The sequence below is a fragment of the Aspergillus candidus genome (genome assembly GCF_002847045.1).
Source record: "Aspergillus candidus strain CBS 102.13 unplaced genomic scaffold BDW47scaffold_34, whole genome shotgun sequence".
Taxonomy (NCBI): Eukaryota; Fungi; Ascomycota; class Eurotiomycetes; order Eurotiales; family Aspergillaceae; genus Aspergillus; species Aspergillus candidus.
This window is the reverse complement of record NW_020194039.1, coordinates 178,649-198,963: the sequence shown is the minus strand read 5'-3', so window position 1 is coordinate 198,963 and position 20,315 is coordinate 178,649. Positions and strand designations below refer to the sequence as shown.

At 52.5% G+C, this 20,315-nt stretch overlaps 8 protein-coding genes and 1 non-coding gene across 9 annotated transcripts; 6 read left to right on the top strand and 3 right to left on the bottom strand.

Moving 5' to 3' along the window:
• Positions 1 to 104: 104 nt before the first annotated feature.
• Positions 105 to 2,455, top strand: BDW47DRAFT_127145 (neutral/alkaline ceramidase; the record flags this gene model as incomplete). The annotated part of the gene is made up of 2 exons (XM_024816673.1): positions 105 to 307; positions 370 to 2,455. The coding sequence occupies 2 exons, from the start codon at positions 105 to 107 to the stop codon at positions 2,453 to 2,455; spliced, it is 2,289 nt and encodes a 762-aa protein (XP_024670579.1).
• Positions 2,456 to 3,290: 835 nt separating this feature from the next.
• Positions 3,291 to 4,184, top strand: BDW47DRAFT_127144 (uncharacterized protein; the record flags this gene model as incomplete). The annotated part of the gene is made up of 1 exon (XM_024816672.1): positions 3,291 to 4,184. The coding sequence occupies one exon, from the start codon at positions 3,291 to 3,293 to the stop codon at positions 4,182 to 4,184; it is 894 nt and encodes a 297-aa protein (XP_024670578.1).
• A 520-nt stretch (positions 4,185 to 4,704) lies between these two features.
• BDW47DRAFT_t101 lies at positions 4,705 to 4,811 on the top strand. The gene has a single exon. It is a non-coding gene; the product is annotated as a tRNA-Phe (tRNA).
• Positions 4,812 to 5,330: 519 nt separating this feature from the next.
• Positions 5,331 to 7,921, bottom strand: BDW47DRAFT_108435 (uncharacterized protein). The gene is made up of 3 exons (XM_024813231.1): positions 7,571 to 7,921; positions 5,942 to 7,498; positions 5,331 to 5,865 (listed from the first exon to the last, which is right to left on the bottom strand). The coding sequence occupies exons 1-3, from the start codon at positions 7,628 to 7,630 to the stop codon at positions 5,521 to 5,523; spliced, it is 1,962 nt and encodes a 653-aa protein (XP_024670577.1). The 5' UTR covers positions 7,631 to 7,921; the 3' UTR covers positions 5,331 to 5,520.
• A 51-nt stretch (positions 7,922 to 7,972) lies between these two features.
• BDW47DRAFT_108432 (EI24 domain-containing protein) lies at positions 7,973 to 9,560 on the bottom strand. Its single transcript, XM_024813230.1, has 3 exons — positions 9,444 to 9,560; positions 8,810 to 9,387; positions 7,973 to 8,744 (listed from the first exon to the last, which is right to left on the bottom strand). The coding sequence occupies exons 1-3, from the start codon at positions 9,492 to 9,494 to the stop codon at positions 8,558 to 8,560; spliced, it is 816 nt and encodes a 271-aa protein (XP_024670576.1). The 5' UTR covers positions 9,495 to 9,560; the 3' UTR covers positions 7,973 to 8,557.
• Positions 9,561 to 10,246: 686 nt separating this feature from the next.
• BDW47DRAFT_132746 (HNH endonuclease) lies at positions 10,247 to 11,222 on the top strand (the record flags this gene model as incomplete). Its single annotated transcript, XM_024817648.1, has 2 exons — positions 10,247 to 10,575; positions 10,668 to 11,222. Exons 1-2 carry the CDS (start codon positions 10,342 to 10,344, stop codon positions 11,220 to 11,222), a joined length of 789 nt encoding a protein of 262 aa, XP_024670575.1. The 5' UTR covers positions 10,247 to 10,341.
• A 69-nt stretch (positions 11,223 to 11,291) lies between these two features.
• Positions 11,292 to 14,826, bottom strand: BDW47DRAFT_108428 (translation initiation factor 2). The gene is made up of 3 exons (XM_024813229.1): positions 14,772 to 14,826; positions 11,691 to 14,703; positions 11,292 to 11,630 (listed from the first exon to the last, which is right to left on the bottom strand). The coding sequence occupies exons 1-3, from the start codon at positions 14,793 to 14,795 to the stop codon at positions 11,479 to 11,481; spliced, it is 3,189 nt and encodes a 1,062-aa protein (XP_024670574.1). The 5' UTR covers positions 14,796 to 14,826; the 3' UTR covers positions 11,292 to 11,478.
• Positions 14,827 to 15,093: 267 nt separating this feature from the next.
• On the top strand, positions 15,094 to 16,807 carry BDW47DRAFT_48545 (putative mitochondrial carrier protein (Ymc1)). Its single transcript, XM_024819150.1, has 5 exons — positions 15,094 to 15,346; positions 15,579 to 15,590; positions 15,642 to 15,778; positions 15,834 to 16,462; positions 16,535 to 16,807. The coding sequence occupies exons 1-5, from the start codon at positions 15,241 to 15,243 to the stop codon at positions 16,563 to 16,565; spliced, it is 915 nt and encodes a 304-aa protein (XP_024670573.1). The 5' UTR covers positions 15,094 to 15,240; the 3' UTR covers positions 16,566 to 16,807.
• A 1,290-nt stretch (positions 16,808 to 18,097) lies between these two features.
• Positions 18,098 to 19,175, top strand: BDW47DRAFT_118669 (uncharacterized protein; the record flags this gene model as incomplete). Its single annotated transcript, XM_024815246.1, has 2 exons — positions 18,098 to 18,241; positions 18,303 to 19,175. 2 exons carry the CDS (start codon positions 18,098 to 18,100, stop codon positions 19,173 to 19,175), a joined length of 1,017 nt encoding a protein of 338 aa, XP_024670572.1.
• Positions 19,176 to 20,315: the final 1,140 nt, after the last annotated feature.

Sequence of the window (20,315 nt, the reverse complement as noted above, 5' to 3'; positions counted from 1 at the left end):
TAAGAAGCCGCCTCTTCCCCACAATCATGGCGGACGAAAAAGAAGAAACGAGCTACGCTGAGGATCACCACAGGTTTTCACCGCCTGCCCCTCGAGCTGTAAACATGGCTACTAGCGTCCGGTATAATGTGGCGTTTGCGGGGACCTTCATAGTCGCCGTATTGCTACTCCTCATTTCTTTTGTCCCGTCTCACAACGAGCCAGTCCGCGTCGAAGGAGGGGCTCGCTACAGATGGGCAGACAGGTCCTATGCCACTTCGGACGATAGCCTGTTTTTACTGGGAGCTGGCAAGGCGGATGTCACGGGGTATATACTCGACCCTTGGATGAAGCTGGAGCTACCATTGCTAATCTTCATTGTCACGCTAGACCGGTTGTTGAGTTGGCCTTCGGCGGCTATGCCAGCCTCGATCAGGTCGGAACGGGTCTTCGTCAACGACTTTATTCTCGCTCGTTCATCGTCGCCAACCCCAATAACCCGGACGATACCTTTATTTATGTGGTCTTGGATGTATTGACCGGCGACACGGCAGTGCGACGTGGGGTCCTCGAGGGCCTCGCTGCCTTGGGCAGCGAATACTCTCAGTATGGCGAACGCAATCTCGCCCTCACTGGCACTCACTCCCACTCGGGCCCGGGCGGGTGGATGAACTACTTCCTCCCTCAGATTCCCAATTTAGGATTCAATAAGCAGAGTTATCAGGCGATTGTGGACGGCGCCATACTGTCCATCAAGCGTGCCCATGAGAGTCGAGCCCCGGGCCGTCTGTCCTTTGGATCCATCGACGTGAAGAACGCGAATGTCAACCGGAGCCCTTACTCCTACGATCAAAATCCAGAGGAAGAGAAAGCGCGGTATTCGGACAATGTGGACAAGGCGATGACCCTGCTGAGGTTCGACCGGGAGTCCGACAACAAGACCAGTGCCATCCTCACCTTTTTCCCTGTGCACGGGACATCGATGTACAACAACAACACGCTGGTGACGGGCGACAACAAGGGAGTCGCTGCCTATCTCTTCGAACGAAGTGTCCAGCAGGACTCCAAGTTCACCGACGACTTCGTTGCCGGATTCTCGCAGTCCAACGTGGGTGATACGTCTCCGAACATTCTGGGCGCGTACTGCGAGGACGGGTCTGGGGAAAAGTGTCGGTATTCGGACAGCACCTGTGGTGGAAAGACCGGGAAGTGCCGCGCGCGCGGTCCCTTCTTCCGCGAGCAAGACAATGGCGCCAAGAGTTGCTTCGAGATTGGGCGACTGCAGTATGAAGCCGCCAAGACCCTCAATGACCAGATTTCGTCCAAGCCCGTTCAGATTCTGAAGAACTCTGAGGTCCGAGCCTTCCATGTGTACAGGGATATGTCTCAGTACGAGTTCATTTCGCCTTTCAATGGAAGCACCTTGAAGACTTGTTCAGCCGCCATGGGGTATCCGTTTGCGGGCGGCACGACTGATGGGCCGGGCATGTTTGACTTTACGCAGAATGGCACTGGGCCCGCCACCAAGAACCCCTTGTGGGAGGTGGCTCGTAAGATCATCCACGCCCCTTCAAAAGAGCAGGAAGAGTGTCAATACCCCAAAAAGGTCCTCTTTGACGTGGGCTCCCTCACCCAACCCTATGCCTGGGATCCGAACGTCGTGGACATTCAGCTCCTGCGGGTGGGCCAGCTGTTCATCATCGTTTCGACCAGCGAGGTAACCACCATGTCTGGACGGCGCTGGAAGGAGGCCATTGCCAAGTCAGCCAAGGAGGATCTTTCCATCGAGGACCCTCTCGTGGTTCTGGGATCCCCGGCCAACAGCTACGCCCATTACGTGACCACGGAAGAAGAATATGGAGCCCAGCGCTACGAAGGTGGCTCTACCCTGTACGGGCCCAGTCAGCTCGCTGGCTATATCAACCTCACTCTGACATACCTGCCTTTGCTGGGGAAATCTCCGGATCTGGGCAGTCTCCCGCCGGTGCCCTCTGGCGTTGAACCCCCGGTCAACACCAATAAGTCATTGAGCTTCGTTCCAGGCGTAGTTTTTGACGCACACCCCATTGGAAAATCATTCGGTGATCTCCTCTCGTCGGAGGAAGGCGAGACGTATGGTCCTGGCGATATGGTGAATGCCACGTTCCAAGGAGCCAACCCGCGGAACAATTTACGCCAAGAGTCCACCTTTGCAACCGTCGAAAGGAACGACCCAGACTCGGGTAAATGGGAGGCGGTCCGGACGGATAATGACTGGAGTCTGATCTACAACTGGAAGCGGACGAATGGCGCTTTGGGGTACAGCGAAGTCACTCTCCAATGGCAGATCGAGGACGACTATTACGGCATTGGGGACCCTAAGCCTCTCCAGGAAGGCACCTATCGCCTGCACTACTATGGTGACGCGAAGAGCGTCAAGGGTGAGATCACGCCTTTCGAGGGGTTCGGTCATCCTTTCACGGTCTCGACCAATTAAAGCCGTAATCAGCTGCACCGCGTGATGGAATAATGTATCTCCTAATTGCATACCTTGAAGCGAAGCTTTCGCCAATACTAGTAATACATATTCCTCCTTGTTGAAGGAGATTTGATGTGACTCGGTTCTTTCGAATAATATGTGCGGTCAATATGATCAACGCTGGTTGGTCGGGACTGTATCCGGGACGCCTGCGTTCATGCAACCTTAGACTGAAAAAGAAAGGCGGACTCTCATCTGCACCACTCGGTTCTTTATTGTAGGTGTCCTCGAGTTACACGCTGATATCCATGAATAAGGATCCACCACATGTTGCACAGGAGATGGCGGAGCCAACGAGCGCAACCCAAGTAAGCGCGAGATTGAGTCAGGACAGTCTTCTGCACCTGGATATCCGGCTCGACTGCAATTCCTTTGTCGCGCGCCAAATTCATTGTTATGGCTTCAAATCCAGGGGATCCATGTTTGCGCCAATGACAACAATCGCACTGGCCGGGTAATCCCTCCCTCGACCCAAGCCAGCAGGGAAGATAGCGCAATTCTCGAAATGCTTCATTGTTTAAACAGAAGCCACCCCCTCCCGCATCTTCCATATGCGTCATTTATTCCAGCACTAATGCTGGTCCTCTCTTTCAACTTGGATCTTTCATTGTTTGCACGAGTTGCCAACATGAAAGAATCCCCGGTCAAGGCCGGTTTCTAACTCAAAGCAATATGCAATGACCATTCAACAGCACAACTATATTTATCTTCTGGGTCCTCCCATCAGCCGTCATTGATGGGAGGTACTGTATTCTCTTGGCCATCGAAAGTCTTTGACCCAATCGCTCTCAACATGCAGTTCCCGCACTTCCTCAGCTGTATTTTCCTGCTCTCCTCTCTTTCTTTGGCTGGTCCAATCTCCCATCCCCTCCCCGACGCAAGCGATGAAGACCCTTCTCTCGCTGAGCGAGACATCCCCGGCTGCTTCCCCATAGGCGGAGGCGACATGCTAAGCTGCCCGGGCCAAAGCCCCGCAATCCAATTCGAGAAAAGCACCAAGAACTCGGCTCCCACCGGCAGACCATGCATCCCGATCGGAGGCTCCGACTTGACCTACTGCCCCGACTCAGGCAAAACCTACGGCGGACGGTTTCCAATAGACGGCAGATCGCCAGACGACGCACCCTCTGCCCTTGAGGACGACGTCGAAGCATCCTCCCCCTCCTCAGCAAACCCCAAAATCACACCCTTCCCCGACCCCCCCACCAAACGACAAGCCCCCCAGGCCTCCGAGACCTTCGAAATAACATTCAACTCGGGCCGCACCGTAACGCTAACCGTCCCCTACGGATACCGCCTAGACCGCATCAACCAACCCAGACCTGTAGCTCCGACTGCAGCCCCGGCGGCTGCAGCCCCGAACGCAGGCCTGACAGCCCGCCGCTCCACCATCACCTCCACCAGGGTCGTGACCGTAACCGTGCTAGGACCTTCCCCGGCCGCCCCGGCTCCAACTGCCGGCTATAGTGCGCTGCTGCCGGCTCCTCCCCGGCCTGCTCCTCCTGTTCAGGAAGAGCCTCAGATGGGATTAGCTGTTACGCCGGTTTCTGCCTCGTCGCCGGATACCGCTGCGGAGCCTGGTGTGGTGGTTCCTACTTCTGCCCCGGATGATGACGGTTACAACGATGAGGAGGAGGACGACGACGACGACGAATTAAAGGTCATTCCTGTTCATACTACTATGTGACGGAGAGGGTAACGAAGCGAGAGACGGATGTGAAGTCTGTTACTGCTAGCTGAGTGGTCTCTCTTCTCCAGGCTAGTCTGTTTGGTAGGTGTTGATCAGGATGTTTTCTAATTTTCCCTTTTTTTTCTCTGGTTTGAATGGTAAATTGATATTTTTCCTGGCTTCTGGTAGGCTCTTCGTCATCTAATGCATTCAGCAAATCTATTCCTCTTTCTTGCGTGACAACAATTTGAAAACACCGCCGTGCCAGTCCTACGAAGTTTAACGTTCTATACCCTAACACTCTCCTATTGTCTACCCTAAGTTTATAAAATTTAATCTTTATCCTCGCATAGAGGCACAATTTTACTTAAATCAATAAATAAACAAGACCACCAAGAAAACGATCAACCCAAGTACCAAGTAGATATCCCACACGCACCTCCCTAGCCCACTTCCACTCAGCCTCCATCGTAATAGTCAAACCAACAACATCATACCCCTTGTATACCCCCTAAGCATAGCAAATATTACGTAATAAGGGGTGATGGCGCAGCTGGGAGCGCGTTAGACTGAAGAACTCAACTTCAGTTTCCGACTTGTATCGGGGTTATCTAAAGGTCACCGGTTCGATCCCGGTTCATCCCATTATCTTTTTGTCTTTTTACTTTTTTCTGGATGGATATTTCGGGGATTTTTTTATGAGAGATAGTTTGTTTGTCTAGGTAGATGGATTATAGTAGTGATACTAGTAAATGTGACTTTCAATGGCTTTTACTTAGAGTTAGGCTTTTTCTTTTGGGTTTTGTTGATTCGTGGTTCTTTAAGTATTAAAGTTAATCATATATATAGACTACTTGTCACGAGAGTCATGGGGATGGAGAGGTACTGTCAAATGACTTTTGTTGCCAATCTTATCTACATGGGTAGCTCTCACGGGCTCAGCGTGGTTTGAAAGATGGTTTGATATTTGGAAATTGTGATGTATCGCGTTGATATTGATGGTTACTACGTTATTAAGATTAATTGATGTGGGTGAAGATGCTACTGCTTGATTGCAACGTTGACGGTGTATTGGAAATCGTTGTCTTGAAATATTCGTGTGTATATAGTTGTAGTACTTTTTTTTTCTTGAGGAGGGCTCGACTGTTGGGTGGAGGATTTATACACCGGTGTGCAACGTGCTTGAGCTCCTGTCAAAACAAGTGAACCAAGAAGAAAAAAAAAAGTGTAAAATGAAAAGAAAGATCTTTAGAAAAACCCCCCCTCAAAGCCACCCAGCGCTATATATCAAGTTGAAAGAAACAAGTCGCTCATCGTCAAGGTATAATGCAAAGTATAAAAACCAACTAGTCAATCAAAGCTCCGACAAGACTCCTCCCGCCTCCGCAAACTTCGTCTGGTATGTCCTGAGGCTCGCCCACTGACGCAGTTCCTCCTGGTCGCGATCCTGATCGCTCAGGTAGCTCATTGATCGCCCGTTAACCGGGGGCGTTGCGTCGGCTGGCTCCATGCTCGGAGTAGGCGCCGCGAGGCCTTCCAGTCGAACGAGGGTGTCGATGAAGGCGTGGAGGTAGGACTCGGCCTCTGCGGCGGTTAGCGGGTGGGGACCGGGTGTGGATGGGGTTGTTGCTGGGTTGGTTGAGCCTGAGGAATGAGGGAGGTTGAGGAGGGTGGAGGCGACTTGGCGGACTTTGCAGGTCTGTTTTTTGGTTTTCTTTGGTTAGTCGGAGGGGGGAGGGATCATTCGGTATACAGCAGGGGTCGACAAGACGTACGAAACTTGCGCCGTTGGGCTCCATGTTCACTGGGTTCACGGCCTGCAAGAGGACACACAAGTCGCGGATGACGAGACGGCGCTCTTCGGCCATTATACTCCCGATGGGATCGGATTGGCCGTGGGAGTCGCTCGATTCGGTTTTGCATCCCAGCGAGGACTTCTCTTCCGAGTGCTGGCGGCACCGCTGCCATACGCCGTAGAGTCCCCAATACTTCTCGACCAGATACGATCGAGTTCCTAGCTGGCTGGCGTAGATGTTGGCTTTCTGGATCTCGTACTGGATATGTCGGCGTTCCCAAGATTCCTGGTCTTCGCCCGTTGCGGTCAACCCGCGATCGTCCTGTGGTTGTCCAAATGGTGATGCCGGCGCCCGTCCCCCTTGTAGCGATAGCTCTCGAGGCACGTTGGCTGAAGCGTCCCTCGCCATCTGGAGACAGTCCCAGAAGACGGACCGTTGGCGCTCCCAGTCGACGATCTGACCGCTGCCAAATGCCAGTTCCCAGGCAGACAGAGAATTGTACGAGCTGAGAACGCGAACGTTTGTGTTGAATCCCACGAGTTGCGATACCTTATTGGCCGGTTGAGGGTCCACGTGCGTCGAAAAGATGTACTCGTCGTCCACTTCGAGCGGAAGAGGCGGATACCGTTCTGTCGGGGTCTCCGGAGGCACGTGGAATACTGCATCCGCAGATCCCATTTGCTGCAAGGTCCGGAACCCGACCAAGGTCGCGTAGAAGAGGCGCCGTCCAAGCTCTTGCTCGATCACGTTGGTCCGGCCGTCATCCAATGCGCCAGATGGGTCTTGCGATTGCGACGACATCGAGTTCGGGCTGATTGGACTGAGGGGCGGCGGCCGCGTCGACGCGCGGTACAAGTCGTATACATGGATCATTGTGATACATTCGACGAAATACGTGCGGCACCGCCGCATACTGTAAACATAGCCGGAGCAGAGCCCGAGGAAGTAGCTCACGGCCGCATCATAGACCGTCGCACTCCGATCGAGATAACCAGTGCCTCGTGCCTGGACGGCGATATCACGACACCTTTTGACCAGGGCCATTGAGTGTGGAAATGCGGCCTTTTCCTCCTCGGTCTTCAGATGCTGTTTGGGCCGTCGGGGGAATGATGTCACTAGGGTCCCGATCATGGAGGCTGTGAGCGCCAGAAAAATCCGATCTGTGGCATCTTCGCGGCGATCCAGCGCGGCGCGGAAGGTGGGTTCATGGGGAATCGGGACCAGGGGGTGGATATAGGTGAAATAGTCATCAATTAACAGTTTGATGGTGGGGAGTGGGCAGATGGATTCCACCGAGAGCGACGAAGGGGCGGCGGGGGAGGAGGGGATACCCCTCGATGGCAATGACGGGAGAGCCGAGGAGATTTGATATTGGTCTGAAGGGCTGGGGGAACCAGCAAGCGAGGAAGCCAGCTTCTGCTTCCTGAATGCCTCTGCATGGCGGTTAGGAGGGCCGCGACGCCGACTGGGTCGCTCATATGTACACGGGATTTCTAGGCTTGCGCATGATCGACACGGAGGTCCGCTGGTGTCGCACTGTACGCACGGAGTCCGTCAGCCTACACAATCTACAGGGTCAACTATAGAACAAAGGAATTGCACACATACCTTCACCTTTCGAATGCTGCAGGCATCGCAGGCCTTCCGCAGTCTGGTCCGTTGGTCCATGGAGAGGGAGAGAATGCAGTCGGCGTTTCCATGCTTTGCGATCGCACCAATCAGGTTAAAGTTCTGCCCGGAATCGCATTATAAATTACACTCGAGGGGTGAACGTTGGGGTCGAGATTTCGTCAAATCGGTGAGATGCGGAGAGAGTGCGGGAGCTATAGTCTGTTCCCAGGAGGAAGAGGGGGTTCAAGTATCCTTGTTAGCCTGCCGATTCCCCCGTAGGTTACTGAGAAGGGTGGTTACCAAGGGGGTATGGATGTCAGAATTCTAAATTAAGAGCCTTTGTCCGGCAACGACCCCTAAGAAGAGAAAAGACACAAGAAGGTTACAGATTTCCTCGTGGTCGCGGGCATCTCACCGTGGCTAGATCACGTGGCTTGCGTCATTCTCGAGGCCATTACTTATTCTTCTTTGTTATGGACTTATTATTGTTTATTATTAATTAATATTATGGCGACGAAGCCGTTTACCTCTTTAGTCATCGCGATTCAAGCACCATGGGTGACTGTAGTTAGTCGGTTCTTTCTCCGTCCTCCCCAAAGTCAATTGGTAGCCTCGGCGCTCTAGTCTGAAGTCTATTACTCTTAGTGAAATACACGCACCAGGCGGCAGAGATGGAGAACCAAGGAAAGGGGTACCATGGCGGAGAAAATCTCCACTCTGCAGAAACCCCCGGACGTACTCCGACTGTATGGATGGATCGGATTACTCCGTCAGGTTGCCTAATCCGGCGACCGCATCGAACGTGCATAATGGTTGAGAGAAGGGACGCTTCGTTCCCAGGTCTTACACAATTGCAAAGCCACGAAAAATTCGCGCACAAACTTCAATGCAATGGACGAGCCCTTGTGGGGAGGGGGATTATATATACTTGTCGTAGAAGCCTCGAGTACAAGACTGCGAAGAGTGAAGCCGCTTGAGAGGGAATCAAACAACAGCATCATTCTCGTCACCATCGTCGTGAAAATCTTCTACATCCTCCGGCTGTCTGTTCAAAGCGTCGCGCTTGTTTTCGATCCCCGCAGCCCAAAGCGCCGATCCCACGGCCGTCGACATGAGAAAGAACATCGAAAGAGGAGGGACCAACTGGAGAATCAAAGATACCGTTCCAAATCTGCATGGATTAGTTAGGCTTTCACACACCAGAGTCAGGGCATCAAGGATCATGATGAGACTTACCCTGTATACTGCAGCTGTCGCTCCCGGATTCTCTCCTTCCGCTGCTGCTTGGAGAGATCCAGCAACTGGAAGTATCGCCAGTGGTGGAACGGGCCCGCCCGGTAGCCCGTCAGGACGAGAAATAGGGGCACGCCAACGACGGGGATAAAGTTCAGCGGGAGAAGCACAACAAACTCCACAATCTGACGCAAGGAGAAGGGCGCGTAGACGGCACTGTGGAGAGGCTTGCCCAGCCGCTTCACGACGTCCTCACCCTGGGGGTACAGGACGCGCGAGGTGGTGACGAGATCACCATATCCCTCGCTCACAAGCACGGCATCGAATATATCCACCAACGTCTCGTCGACGAAGAAGGCCTCGAACAGGATGGCCACAATGGCAGAACCCTCACCCAGAACCAAGACTAGACCGTTGATCCACGCACTCCGGCCCTGAAAGATAGCGAGGAAGGCCACCTGCGGCAGATATGCGAAGATGAAGAGCAGTGCATATATGAAGATCGAAAGGAAGATGATCGGAATGAGACGGGTCTTGAACAAGGGCCAGAGGAAGCGATGGGTCGCGAAGTAGTAGACACCCTACGTCAGTCAGTAATGGTATAGTAGGTGAACACCGACAGAAAGGCCCGACAAACCCGAAAAGGATACAGCCAAGCAGCCCTCGGAGAATTCGACAGTTTGACCATGGTAGTTATGTGACAGATAATGTAACAGATGAATGTGTAGACTCGCGAGCAAGAGGAAAGGTCAATAGTTGATGCCTACACCGTCAGTGCACCGATCAAGCGAATAAGCGGACCGACGATGATGACAGAGGCTAGTGACCGCCAAGCCCCTTATCGATAAGCAGGCGGTGAGCAGGGTATATAAAGCGAAAATTTCCTCGCGTCTTTTTCTTCTTTTCTTCTTTCTCCAACTTACTGATCACACCTTCTTATTCACTCTGGGATCTAATTACCCCATGGATCATTGGAGGGGAAAAGAAAGGTCAGACGAATAATGCTGCCTTACCCCAAATTCTTCTTCATTGTGGAGCGTTTGGAAATATTTACAGCGTACATCACTTTTGCCCTACGCCCTTTGTGTGGTGAACACTCATCTTGCTAGACTGGACGAATAGGTATTCGTCCATGATATCTTTGGTCAAGTGGACTTGATGGATATGTCCTCTTGGTACACTGGTTGGTATCATGCGCAGTGTAAAACTGGTGCCTGTGCTCAGCCTGGTACAATGCTACTATTCCAACAACGACCAATAATCAGCCGCTTAGCTCAAGTAATCAAAAATTGAATAAACTACAAAGAATCATCTTAAGTTTTAAATAAACCTACACTCGTATTTGAAACATTGTACTCATGCTCGAGAACCTCACTGGCGGAGACGGTAAGATCCTGCAGGGACCAAGGAAGTGATGTCAGTTGGAATTCCACCAACGTCCAGCGACCCATCATCCAACTTCCTTTCCACACCCGCGATAACCATCCAACATCTCTACCCTGTATACTCCTCCTGAGAGGATAAAAAGACCACCAATGACCACACTCGATCCCAGCGACTCCAATTACCAAGTCTTCCGCGAGTGCCTATCCAGCGCGATCGTCGAGCGATCAACCCCGCACCGCCCACAGAAAGCCCCAAAACGACGAGCCCCAAAGACCAAGCGCAACGGACGCAGAGATGACAGCACACACAAGGACACAGTAGAGACAAAGCCCGCGGGCGCAAGCGCAGGCGCAAACCCAGAAGAACTAGCAGAATTCATCGACGTACGCAACCATCACCCTGACACCTACACATGTAGGCAACTAGCCAACTAACAACAACCCCAATTAACTCACGGTCCCCCCCAAAACCACAGTTCCTCGCCTCCGAAATCTTCCCCAACCTCCCAGACTCCCTCAAAACCCTCACCTATTCCACCCTCCAGCACGACGCCGCCCTGAGCACGCAATACGAGACCCCTCTCTCCGCCACCACCCGCGACGACCTCACCGCACCGCTCCCCGCAACCGTCTCCGAGACCCTCACCGTCTACGGCCTCGCGCACGACGTGCCCGATTTCCTCGGAAGAGTCCTCAACGAGTACATCGAGGGGGCGACGAAGCCGCCGCCCGTGTGGGCGAGCACGCGGACGGACGCGTGCGAAATCTGCGAGCGTGACTGGATTCCGCTGTCGTACCACCATCTGATTCCGCGGGGCGTGCATGCCAAGGTGCTGAAGAAGGGATGGCATGACGAGTGGATGCTGAATAGCGTTGCTTGGTTGTGTCGCGCTTGTCATAGTTTTGTGCATCGCATGGCGGGGAATGAGGAGCTGGCGCGTGAGTGGTTTACGGTCGAGAGGATCTTGGAGAGGGAGGATGTGAGGGCTTGGGCGAGGTGGGTGGGGAGGGTGAGGTGGAAGGCTACCTAGATTTGTTAAGGGGTTGCTTGATTTTTAATTTGCTCGTTTTTGGGCCGCTGTTTTTGGGAATTATGATTCATGTGTCTATGCTATACCTATACCAACCGCCGCTGTATTGTACATAGAGGGACTGTCGCATCAGGCTGCGCCGGTCCGCTGACAGCCGTAATTTTACATGTTGCGCACCACATGCGCACCGCCCGCCATAACGCCAATAAGTGTACATGATCGGAAGATCCGATAGGGGTAGATCCCATAGAAGAGATCACAGATACCTTTTCTCGAAGATTTCTTCGTAGCACTGGACGCGGTCGCCCACGGCAAACTCGGTCCACTCATCGAAGCCAATCCCACATTCCGTGTCTTTGCGCATCTCGGTTACATCTTTCTTGACGTTCTTCAGCGAGGAGATGGTGCCTGTGGGGACATGGGTTAGCTCGGAATCCCAACATGAAAGAAAGAGCAGGTCTAGCTTACCGTCGTAGATGGTCTCGTTGTCTCTCAGGACGCGCACCTTCCGGGTCCGATTGATCAGTCCGTTGCGGACTCGGCAGCCTGCGATCGAGACCTTGCCTCGGCCCTTCATGCTGATGTCGAATACCTGGCCGATCTCCGCTTCGCCTGTAACCCGTTGGGTCACGAGTGGGGGTAGTTGTTCGCTCAGGGTTTCCTTGATTTCGTCGATGAGCTTGTAGATGATGTTGTGGTTCATGATTTTGACCCCGCGGACCTCCGCCATGCGTAGAATGGCCGGCTCAATTGGCATGTTGAAGGAGACAACATGCCCGTGCGACGCCTCTGCATGTTCAATATCGAACTCTGTCACCGGTCCAACGCCCGATCGGATCACGTTGGCGAAGACTTCGTTGTTGCCGATCGCCGCCACCGAGTTCAAGACGGCTTCGGCGGAGCCGCCTACATCGGCCTTGATGATGTAGTTGACGGGCTTAGGGCCCGACGGGGTCGGGTCAGAGTCGGCCTCTCCCTGGTCAAATTTCTCCTTGCGACGCTTTTCCACGATCTGACGACGGGCTTCGTTGATCGCTGCCGTGTCTTCGCCCAATTTCTGTGTCTCTATCCGCTCCATTCGGTATTCCACGACGGCTCTCGCCTTTTGTTCGTTCGGGGCTTGCAGCACCTCTGCTCCCGCTTCCGGCTGTTCCCTCCAGCCATCGATTTCCACTGGCGTGCCGGGAGTTGCTTCGTCAATGGCCACACCTGCTTCGTTGCGAAGCGTGCGCACCCGAGCCCAAGCAGTGCCTGCCACGATGATATCACCCGTCCGCAGCGTGCCCCGGCGGACGAGCACCGTGGCCACACGGCCGTAGCTCTTTGTAGTAGCCTCAATCACCCATCCTTCGACGTTGCCTTGCGCGTCTGCGCGGTAATCCAGGACCTCGGAAAGCGTGACAATGGCTTCTTCGAGTTCTAGCATCCCCTGGCCCGTCTTGCCACTCACGCCGATCGCCTGGACGTCACCACCAAAGTCCTCGACGTGGACTCCATGCGAGGATAGGTCCTGCTTGACCCGTTCAGGATTGCTATCCGGCTTATCGATTTTGCTCATAGCGACGATGATGGGCACCTGGGACCCCGTAGCATGCTTGATGGCTTCAATTGTCTGGGGCTTAACACTGTCATCGGCCGCAACAACGAGTACGACGATATCGGTCACGTCGGCACCGCGGCGACGCATGTCCAAGAAGGCTGCGTGCCCAGGCGTATCTAAGAAAGTAATGGTCTTTCCAGATGGCATCGCCACGGAGAAAGCACCGATATGCTGGGTGATTCCACCGTGCTCCGAGGCCGCAACCGAGGAATTCCGGAGCCAGTCAAGAATCGTTGTTTTGCCATGGTCGACGTGTCCCATGATCGTTACCACCGGCGGTCGAGACGGTAGCATAGATTTGTCCTCGGGTTCATCAGCGGGCGTCAATTCCTCGCCACCAGTATCAAAGATGGGCTCGAAGTTGAACTCAGCTGCCACCAGACCAGCAGTTTCCGAATCCAGGACATGGCTGTACGACACTTCCTCAAACCCCATGTCTTCCATACGGGCAACAAACTGTGCCGGGCGCACACCGATAACATTAGCAAGGTCACCGACACTGATGAACTCTGGGAGATAGAGCGGGCTTGGAGTCGTATCCAACTCCTTGCGCCGTGTCTTTTCTTTCTTCGACCGTTTCCTTTCGAGGCGTTGCTGACGACGCTCCTCCGCGTCAAACTCCTCATCGGCTTGCCGCCGCCGATTTTCTCGACGTTTTGACGACTTCTCCTGCGGAGCGTTCTTGTCCTGCGTCTCAAACAGCGAGGCATCCCATGTCCATGATTTTTGCTCCGTTTCCGGCGTTTTGGCTTCCTTGAACTTCCGGTGTGGACGAGGCTCTTCCAAATCACCGACGACCCCTATCTCTGCGGATGGGATGTCCGGTTGCCCCGCCGCAGTATCTGTCACAGCAGGTTCCTCGCCTGACTCGTGTTCGTGATAGTATGCGTGCTTCAATAATGCCTTTTGCCTGTTATCCAGGGCACCGGTATCGCTACTTGTTCCCGACGGGTGTTGATGACCCAGCTTTCTGATCCTAAGACTTTGATCCGGGCGGGGAGCCTTGCACTGCGGGCAGACGATCTGTTTTCCAAAGCAATGGTACTGGCAATCTGGACAAGTCCAGTCCTTCTGTCGTATATGGTGCGGTGCCCTTGGCTGCCCTTCCAATTTTCTATCCGGCTGTAGAGATGGATGCTGTCCCCACCGATCATGACGAGGTTGGTGCTGACCGTGGTGTTGATGTTGTTGCTGGTGACGGTGGTGGCCTCCTGGTTGCTGCTGCTGCTGTCGTCGTTGTTGCTGCTGTTGTTTTTGCTGCCGGAACGCCTCTGCATTCTCTGCGATAACCTCTGCTGAAGCATGAGCACCGCACCGTTTGCAGGTGGTGAATTTTGGTAAGGAATTGAACCCGCAACTAGAGCATTTCCATGTTTGCCTCCAACGATCGCGGTTCTGGGTGATATTCTCAGGGGAGCCATGGGATGGTTTCAAGGATTCTGATGCGGAGCCTTCTGCAGAAAATCTCGGCGAATACCGCTTTCCTCCCCATTTGGACGATTTGACATCTCCCGGAGACGCCCTGGTGCTGTGGAGTTGTTCAAAAAGGTCGGTGCTTGCACTTGCCGGCAGTTTTGACCTCGACGCTGACTGTGCCTCCTGCTCCTGAGCGGCACTGTTGCGTGCGATCAAAGCATCGCGGATTGCTTGTTCCGCTGGACTCAACGTCGCCGGCTTTTGCGACGAACTAGAGCCCCATCGACCGCCAAACTTGGGCTTCGGGGTGGTGGATTTCGAATCGGAACCATCGGAAGAATCGAGAGAGACGAGCGAGGAGCGAAAGGTTCGCCGCAGCACGGAGGAGACTATGACCGGGGCGAAAGCTGCGTCACGGTTTCTTGCAGCCAAAGACGGCCAACCCGCACCATGGCTGCGAGAGAGCTGGACAAGGAGAAAGACAGGAATTAGAGCGACGCAATACCAAAGCGCGCAGATTGAAAGAGACTCACGTTGAGGGCAGCCCGCCGGTGCATTATATATTCATCGAGGGGTGGAGGCTCGAAAAGGACAACGGACGACGTTTCTTTTGCCGGTCCAGCTAGTACGTAGTTTGCTCCGAATTCCCCTCGGGGAAACTTTTGCGGCGTTTGGGTAGTCCGTCTGCCTGGATCCAACCTGATTGGTTCCTCAGGCACTCCGCCGACCGAATGCTGAGTCAGACTATCTGACTCAGCAGCAGTTTCCCGCGGGGATCACGTGTCTCGGAGTTCCCCACGAATGGGAGGCCGCGATCCCTTCATCGCGCCATCGTTCCCCAGAGGGTTGATAAGCCCGCCTAAGCTGTTTTTTAAGTCGAGCTGTGGTCACACTCTTAAACTCTCCCCAGTGTCCTCCTCCACTTCGGTCTTTGGCGTGTCTTCCTATCTCCTTGGATTTCCTCATACCTCAAATCCAAACCCCCTTCTCTGACGACGCGCAATGGAATCGGAAGCGTTCGAGGACATCCAGAAGGGTGGTGGAGCCCTCCGCACTATCAAAGATTTGGGTGCCGGTGCGGCTGGTGGGATTGCCCAGGTGTTGCTTGGTATGTCTGTAATTCCTTATCTAAATTGCACTTCACGTTGAGACATCTTTGCCTATTGTCCTGGTGTCCGTCTTCGTGATTGTTTTGTGTTCAATTGGAACTTCCAGTCTCCATGCAAGGAGCGGGATGTTGAAGAGGGACAATTGGTGCCCCGCCAAACAGGCACACATCACATGCCTATATCTATACAACTTCACAATCTCTGCCGACATATATGCTAATAATATCATAGGACAACCGTTCGGTAAGTACCAATCAAGTAATCGTGCAGGGTCCTCCCCCTAAGCATGAACAGATATTATCAAGGTCCGCCTGCAGACGACCACGCAGTACTCAAGCGCCCTAGACTGCGCCACCAAGATCTTCAAAAATGAGGGCCCCTTTGCATTCTACAAGGGTACTCTGACGCCCCTGATCGGTATCGGTGCCTGCGTACGTACTCCCCCATTCCCTCGCTTCACAGGATGCCCGACTGATGATGGCCCAGGTGAGTGTGCAATTCGGCGCGTTCCACGAGACACGCCGCCGCCTGGAAGAGCTTAACAAGAAGAAATACGCGGATCCGAGCCTCTCGTATGCGCAGTACTTCCTTGCCGGCGCCACCGCCGGTATCACGAACAGTGTGCTCTCGGGCCCGATTGAGCACGTGCGTATCCGCCTGCAGACTCAGCCGCACGGCGCAAACCGGCTTTACACGGGTCCCCTGGATTGCATCCGCAAATTGTCAGCCCACGAGGGCGTGATGCGCGGTCTCTTCCGCGGCCAAGCGGTCACCTACTTGCGTGAGGCGCAGGCGTACGGCATGTGGTTCCTGACGTTCGAGTATCTGATGCAACAGGACGCCAAGCGCAACAACGTCAAGCGCGAGGACATCTCCAGTCTCAAGGTTGCGACATACGGTGGTATTGCGGGTGAGGCGCTCTGGCTGAGCAGCTATCCGTTTGACGTGGTAAAGAGCAAGATGCAGTGCGATGGCTTCGGTGACCAGAAGCAGTACAAGACCATGCGCGACTGCTTCAAGAAGACCTATGCCGCGGAGGGCCTGGGTGGTTTCTGGAAGGGGCTTGGGCCCACTCTGCTGAGGGCCATGCCCGTGTCCGCGGGTACCTTCTTTGTGTATGTTTTCTTGTCCTTTCCAGTCACGGCTTTTGCTTCGTTTCTTCCCTCGGGTGCTAACTAGAGATGTAGGGTCGAAATGGCGATGAGAGCACTGGGTTAAGATGAATATCTAATTTTATCGTCCTCGTGCTGTGCCATCCCCTTTTAGAGTTCTTGATATCCATGCCTCGTTCAATTCAACAGAACGAAGGCAAAAGTTATTAGATTTTTTTTTAACATACATATGCTTGGTCGTTATCATCGTCTGCAGGTTTAGACGACTGATCTGTCTGGGTTCGTGCATTGGATGGATACATTGGTTTTATCTATGAAATGAATATCTACTGATTGTAAATGTTGTCATCTTATACCCGACGTATGTTGAATATGTTGACTGAAGCTCATATGCTGTTTTGCTTCTACATCGCACCGCTTTCGAAAGATCCCTGAATAATGGACCGTGGGAGTAGAACTGATTCATTCCGTAAACATCCATCTCGACGGCAGCTCATACGAATAACCATCTCCCTAGTCTTCAAGATTATTTATTCGACAGCTTGACTAATCGTTCTCCTTCTTTCTGCCCCAGGACATGTGGCTCCATAGCTACAGAATGATCTCAGGAGTCCACTTTTCATGATCAATTTTTCTCTCTGGGTCTGGGATCAGGAGTCAACCCCCTCATTAATCTAAGACACGCGAACAGGAATAGAATAAGACAGGGGGCTTCAAGAATAAACAGGACAGGACATGTGACTTTAGAGACTGGTTCATCGACCGATAAAATGCATGAGTTCTTTAGGTTTGTACCAGTAGTCAATCATATACAGTGGAGCAACGGTATAGCCAAAGCCATTGACATACACACTCCTTTCAAGAAATTGAATGGGAGGGTATCACTCCCAACCGGGCGTATGCTTTTGGCAGCCAGGATACGAGAAACAAGGAGACGCCATGTTACTAAAAATAAGGAGATAAGACTGCGGTTTCATCAGGCAAAGGACCTGCTTGCTATGGGATGAAAGGACCAATGTATGAATGAACGGCGGTCTTTACTACACTGATATTATAGATGTTGCTGACACTAACTATCGTTGGTTTCATGATGCATGATCAAAGGATGCTGACAATGCGATATGTCTGGTTCAGAAGAACTAGTACAATCAACCGGTGCGTCAGCCCAATACCCAGTAAAGAAGATCGCAGGCTTTTGAATTACTAAAGAACGCAACCAAAGTCTGTCTCAAAGGACTTGGAACAACTAGATCAATAACCTGAACGGTTTACATTGCTGACTCGCCGGACAGGGTATGGTAAGATGTGCTACATATACCTGAAGGCTGTGTTTATTCCTTTGTCAAGTCCCTTGAGATTCCCCAAGATTCTTCTCCACCTAGTCAGTAAAGTACTTGGACTTTTGCAGTGAGCTTTTCATGTCACCCAAAATCTTTCTTTGATTGTCAACTTTAGTGTCCTGTTATTCTGATCTAGTTTCCTGGGCCATTCTGTTCTGACTCGGGATATAAGAAGGGGTCGAGGCACCTTCTTGGATGTTGTGATCTCTTTCACTCATAAAATTTCTCTGTGCTCTAGAAAGTGGTCTCTATTTGTTAAACTGGCAAGAGCATTTGATCCAATTTCAAATCCCCCATCATGTCCGACTTCAAGTATACGGGGTATGTCCCGGGCCGCGAGTTGGTTGTCGAAATCGACAAGATTCTTCGTGCAGCTGGAATTCCGAGTGTCCTCTGGCACCACGTCTTGATGGACATATATGGTGTTCCTATGATCGGACTGGTACGTTCAGGGAATGCTTCCTCGTCTGAAAAACACGTTGTGCGATGATTAACTGCGATAGGTTATTGACTTCGTCATTCCCGATCATCAGATAGACGCAGCGGTCCAGGCTCTGAAAGACGCGAACTTCTCCGATGGCGACGATAAAGACATCGCTGGCAGTTGCCATTGGAATTGCAGGAAGAAGAAAGAGGACATCCAAACCACAGCCCCCTGGCCCTGTCACTGGTTCCACTTGCACTCGGCCCCGTGGACGCCGGACCTCCCATTCTCTGAAGACGAATTCAATAGCATGTCACGGGGGCATTTCCATTCTGACATCTGCCTACATCGAAAGTCAGAGACCTTATGGGCACTCCCAGATCCGAGTCTCGAAGACCCGGCGCCAGATGACCCTAATTACATGCTGGCAACCGACCCCCGGCTTCCCGACGGGGAATTTCCCGTTCTCAGCCGTGGCCGCTACACCGTGCCCGGCTGCCGAGTCCAGATCCCGACCCCCACCCGTTTCACGGAGTCCCTGATCCTCAACATAGTGCGGGAACTTGAAATGGTGGACCATGGTTTCTTCTGGGAACATAAATTGAAATATATGGGTCAGTATGTGTACAAGAAGTCAATTGATGAGGATTTTCTCAGCCCTGCTACGCTGGATCCGTCGCTTGGAAAGATTTGGAAGGCATATTTGAAGAGCCCTGCCCCTGTGATGGAGTTTCACCGCAAGCACTTTATTCCCTTGCGGGAGGCTCTGATTAGGAAGGGTACGCTTCCGGATACTGCGGTTCCATGGGTGATGACGGCCGACGAAGAGATGGTCTTGGTATACGCAAGGGCTGCTGAGGATAGGGCCATTCGTGAAAGGTACGCTGCTGAAAAAGCTGCCGCTGGAACGGATGCCACTGGAACGGATGCCGCTGGAACGGATGCCCGCTGAAATGGCTGCTGCTGAAAGGTTTGCTGCTGCACTCTTCAATCAAATTAAAGGTGTGTCTATCTGGAGAATTCCGTTTCTAGCAAACAAAGGAGCTCGTATACCTCTCGCTTCTAGGAAGGAAGAGTGTGAAATAGGCACGGCTCTTGCCTAGCGTTTTATCGCTGCTGTTTTCGTCTGCCTGCTATGTTGTTTACTTTTGCTTCGTCTCTTCTCCATGAATACATGAATCTTCTCTTTTTGTTGCTGTACCTGGATCACTCATTTACAATGTCTGTTCAGTCTTTTGAATAAATTACAATCGGATGTGATCTCGATACAAAACACTCAATATAATGTTACTAAACCTCGGAACCGCCAGTGGACCTCCAGCATCACATCACACATCGAGAACAAGAGAAGGAAGGCACCACCATGCTCATATCTATCCATCAAGACACAAACGAAGCTTTTTTACCCAGGCATTCCTTGTCTTACGGAAGAAGTAGACAGCATCATCCAGTCCTGCCTGAATAGCATCATGGTGCCATGGCTCCCAAGTAACGCCACTGGGTAGTCTGGCGGCCAGATTCCACGCAACACGAGCATCCAAATCGTTTTTCTCTTTGGTAGAACGCGTCCCGCAGCAGTATACTTTTATTGCAACCATATCCTTCACAGAGAGGAAAGGCGGATGCTTCACCTGGATGTTCCCGATCCTTATTGCTTCTGCGGGGAGACCCTCACAGAGAGGATTAGCGAGCATGCGACGATAGTAGGGAAGCGTAATCTGGTGGGAGATCAGATCCACTTGGACCAAGTCAGTACTGGAACAGTAGTTCAGAATGCCGGCACGAAGTTGAAAGTGTCGTGGATTAGTTTCAACAAGGTCTATCTTGATTTGATCGGTTGGGCAATCGAGATCGATCATAAAATCCAGGCCCTACCATCAGCATGTTAGAAGATGCGCATGTCGGTAATGGGGAACAAGTAAAGAATGGCCCTGAGCTGGGGTTAAACATCCGAACACATGTTGCAGATGAGGCATTCATGGCATGACAGTCTGGCATCAGACAAACGGCTGCAGTCATTTCTCTGTCTAAAACTGCTAAATATACAGACACTACAGGTCGTGCCGTAGTTCTTATGTTTGACCCTTTGACC

Bases quoted from the DNA above. Each gene is read 5' to 3' on its own strand.
- BDW47DRAFT_108428 (XM_024813229.1), bottom strand. From the start codon at position 14,795: ATGCACCGGCGGGCTGCCCTCAAC. The intron at 14,704-14,771 runs GTGAGTCTCTTT...CTCCTTGTCCAG, and splicing joins ACCGGCGGGCTGCCCTCAAC to CTCTCTCGCAGCCATGGTGC. The intron at 11,631-11,690 runs GTAAGCTAGACC...ATGTCCCCACAG, and splicing joins CAACGAGACCATCTACGACG to GCACCATCTCCTCGCTGAAG.
- BDW47DRAFT_108432 (XM_024813230.1), bottom strand. From the start codon at position 9,494: ATGGTCAAACTGTCGAATTCTCCGAGGGCTGCTTGGCTGTATCCTTTT. The intron at 9,388-9,443 runs GTTTGTCGGGCC...TGACTGACGTAG, and splicing joins CTTGGCTGTATCCTTTTCGG to GGTGTCTACTACTTCGCGAC. The intron at 8,745-8,809 runs GTAAGTCTCATC...TAATCCATGCAG, and splicing joins CGACAGCTGCAGTATACAGG to ATTTGGAACGGTATCTTTGA.
- BDW47DRAFT_108435 (XM_024813231.1), bottom strand. From the start codon at position 7,630: ATGGACCAACGGACCAGACTGCGGAAGGCCTGCGATGCCTGCAGCATT. The intron at 7,499-7,570 runs GTATGTGTGCAA...CCGTGCGTACAG, and splicing joins GCAGCATTCGAAAGGTGAAG to TGCGACACCAGCGGACCTCC. The intron at 5,866-5,941 runs GTACGTCTTGTC...ACCAAAAAACAG, and splicing joins AGCCCAACGGCGCAAGTTTC to ACCTGCAAAGTCCGCCAAGT.
- BDW47DRAFT_48545 (XM_024819150.1), top strand. From the start codon at position 15,241: ATGGAATCGGAAGCGTTCGAGGACATCCAGAAGGGTGGTGGAGCCCTC. The intron at 15,779-15,833 runs GTACGTACTCCC...ATGATGGCCCAG, and splicing joins TGATCGGTATCGGTGCCTGC to GTGAGTGTGCAATTCGGCGC. The intron at 16,463-16,534 runs GTATGTTTTCTT...CTAGAGATGTAG, and splicing joins TCCGCGGGTACCTTCTTTGT to GGTCGAAATGGCGATGAGAG.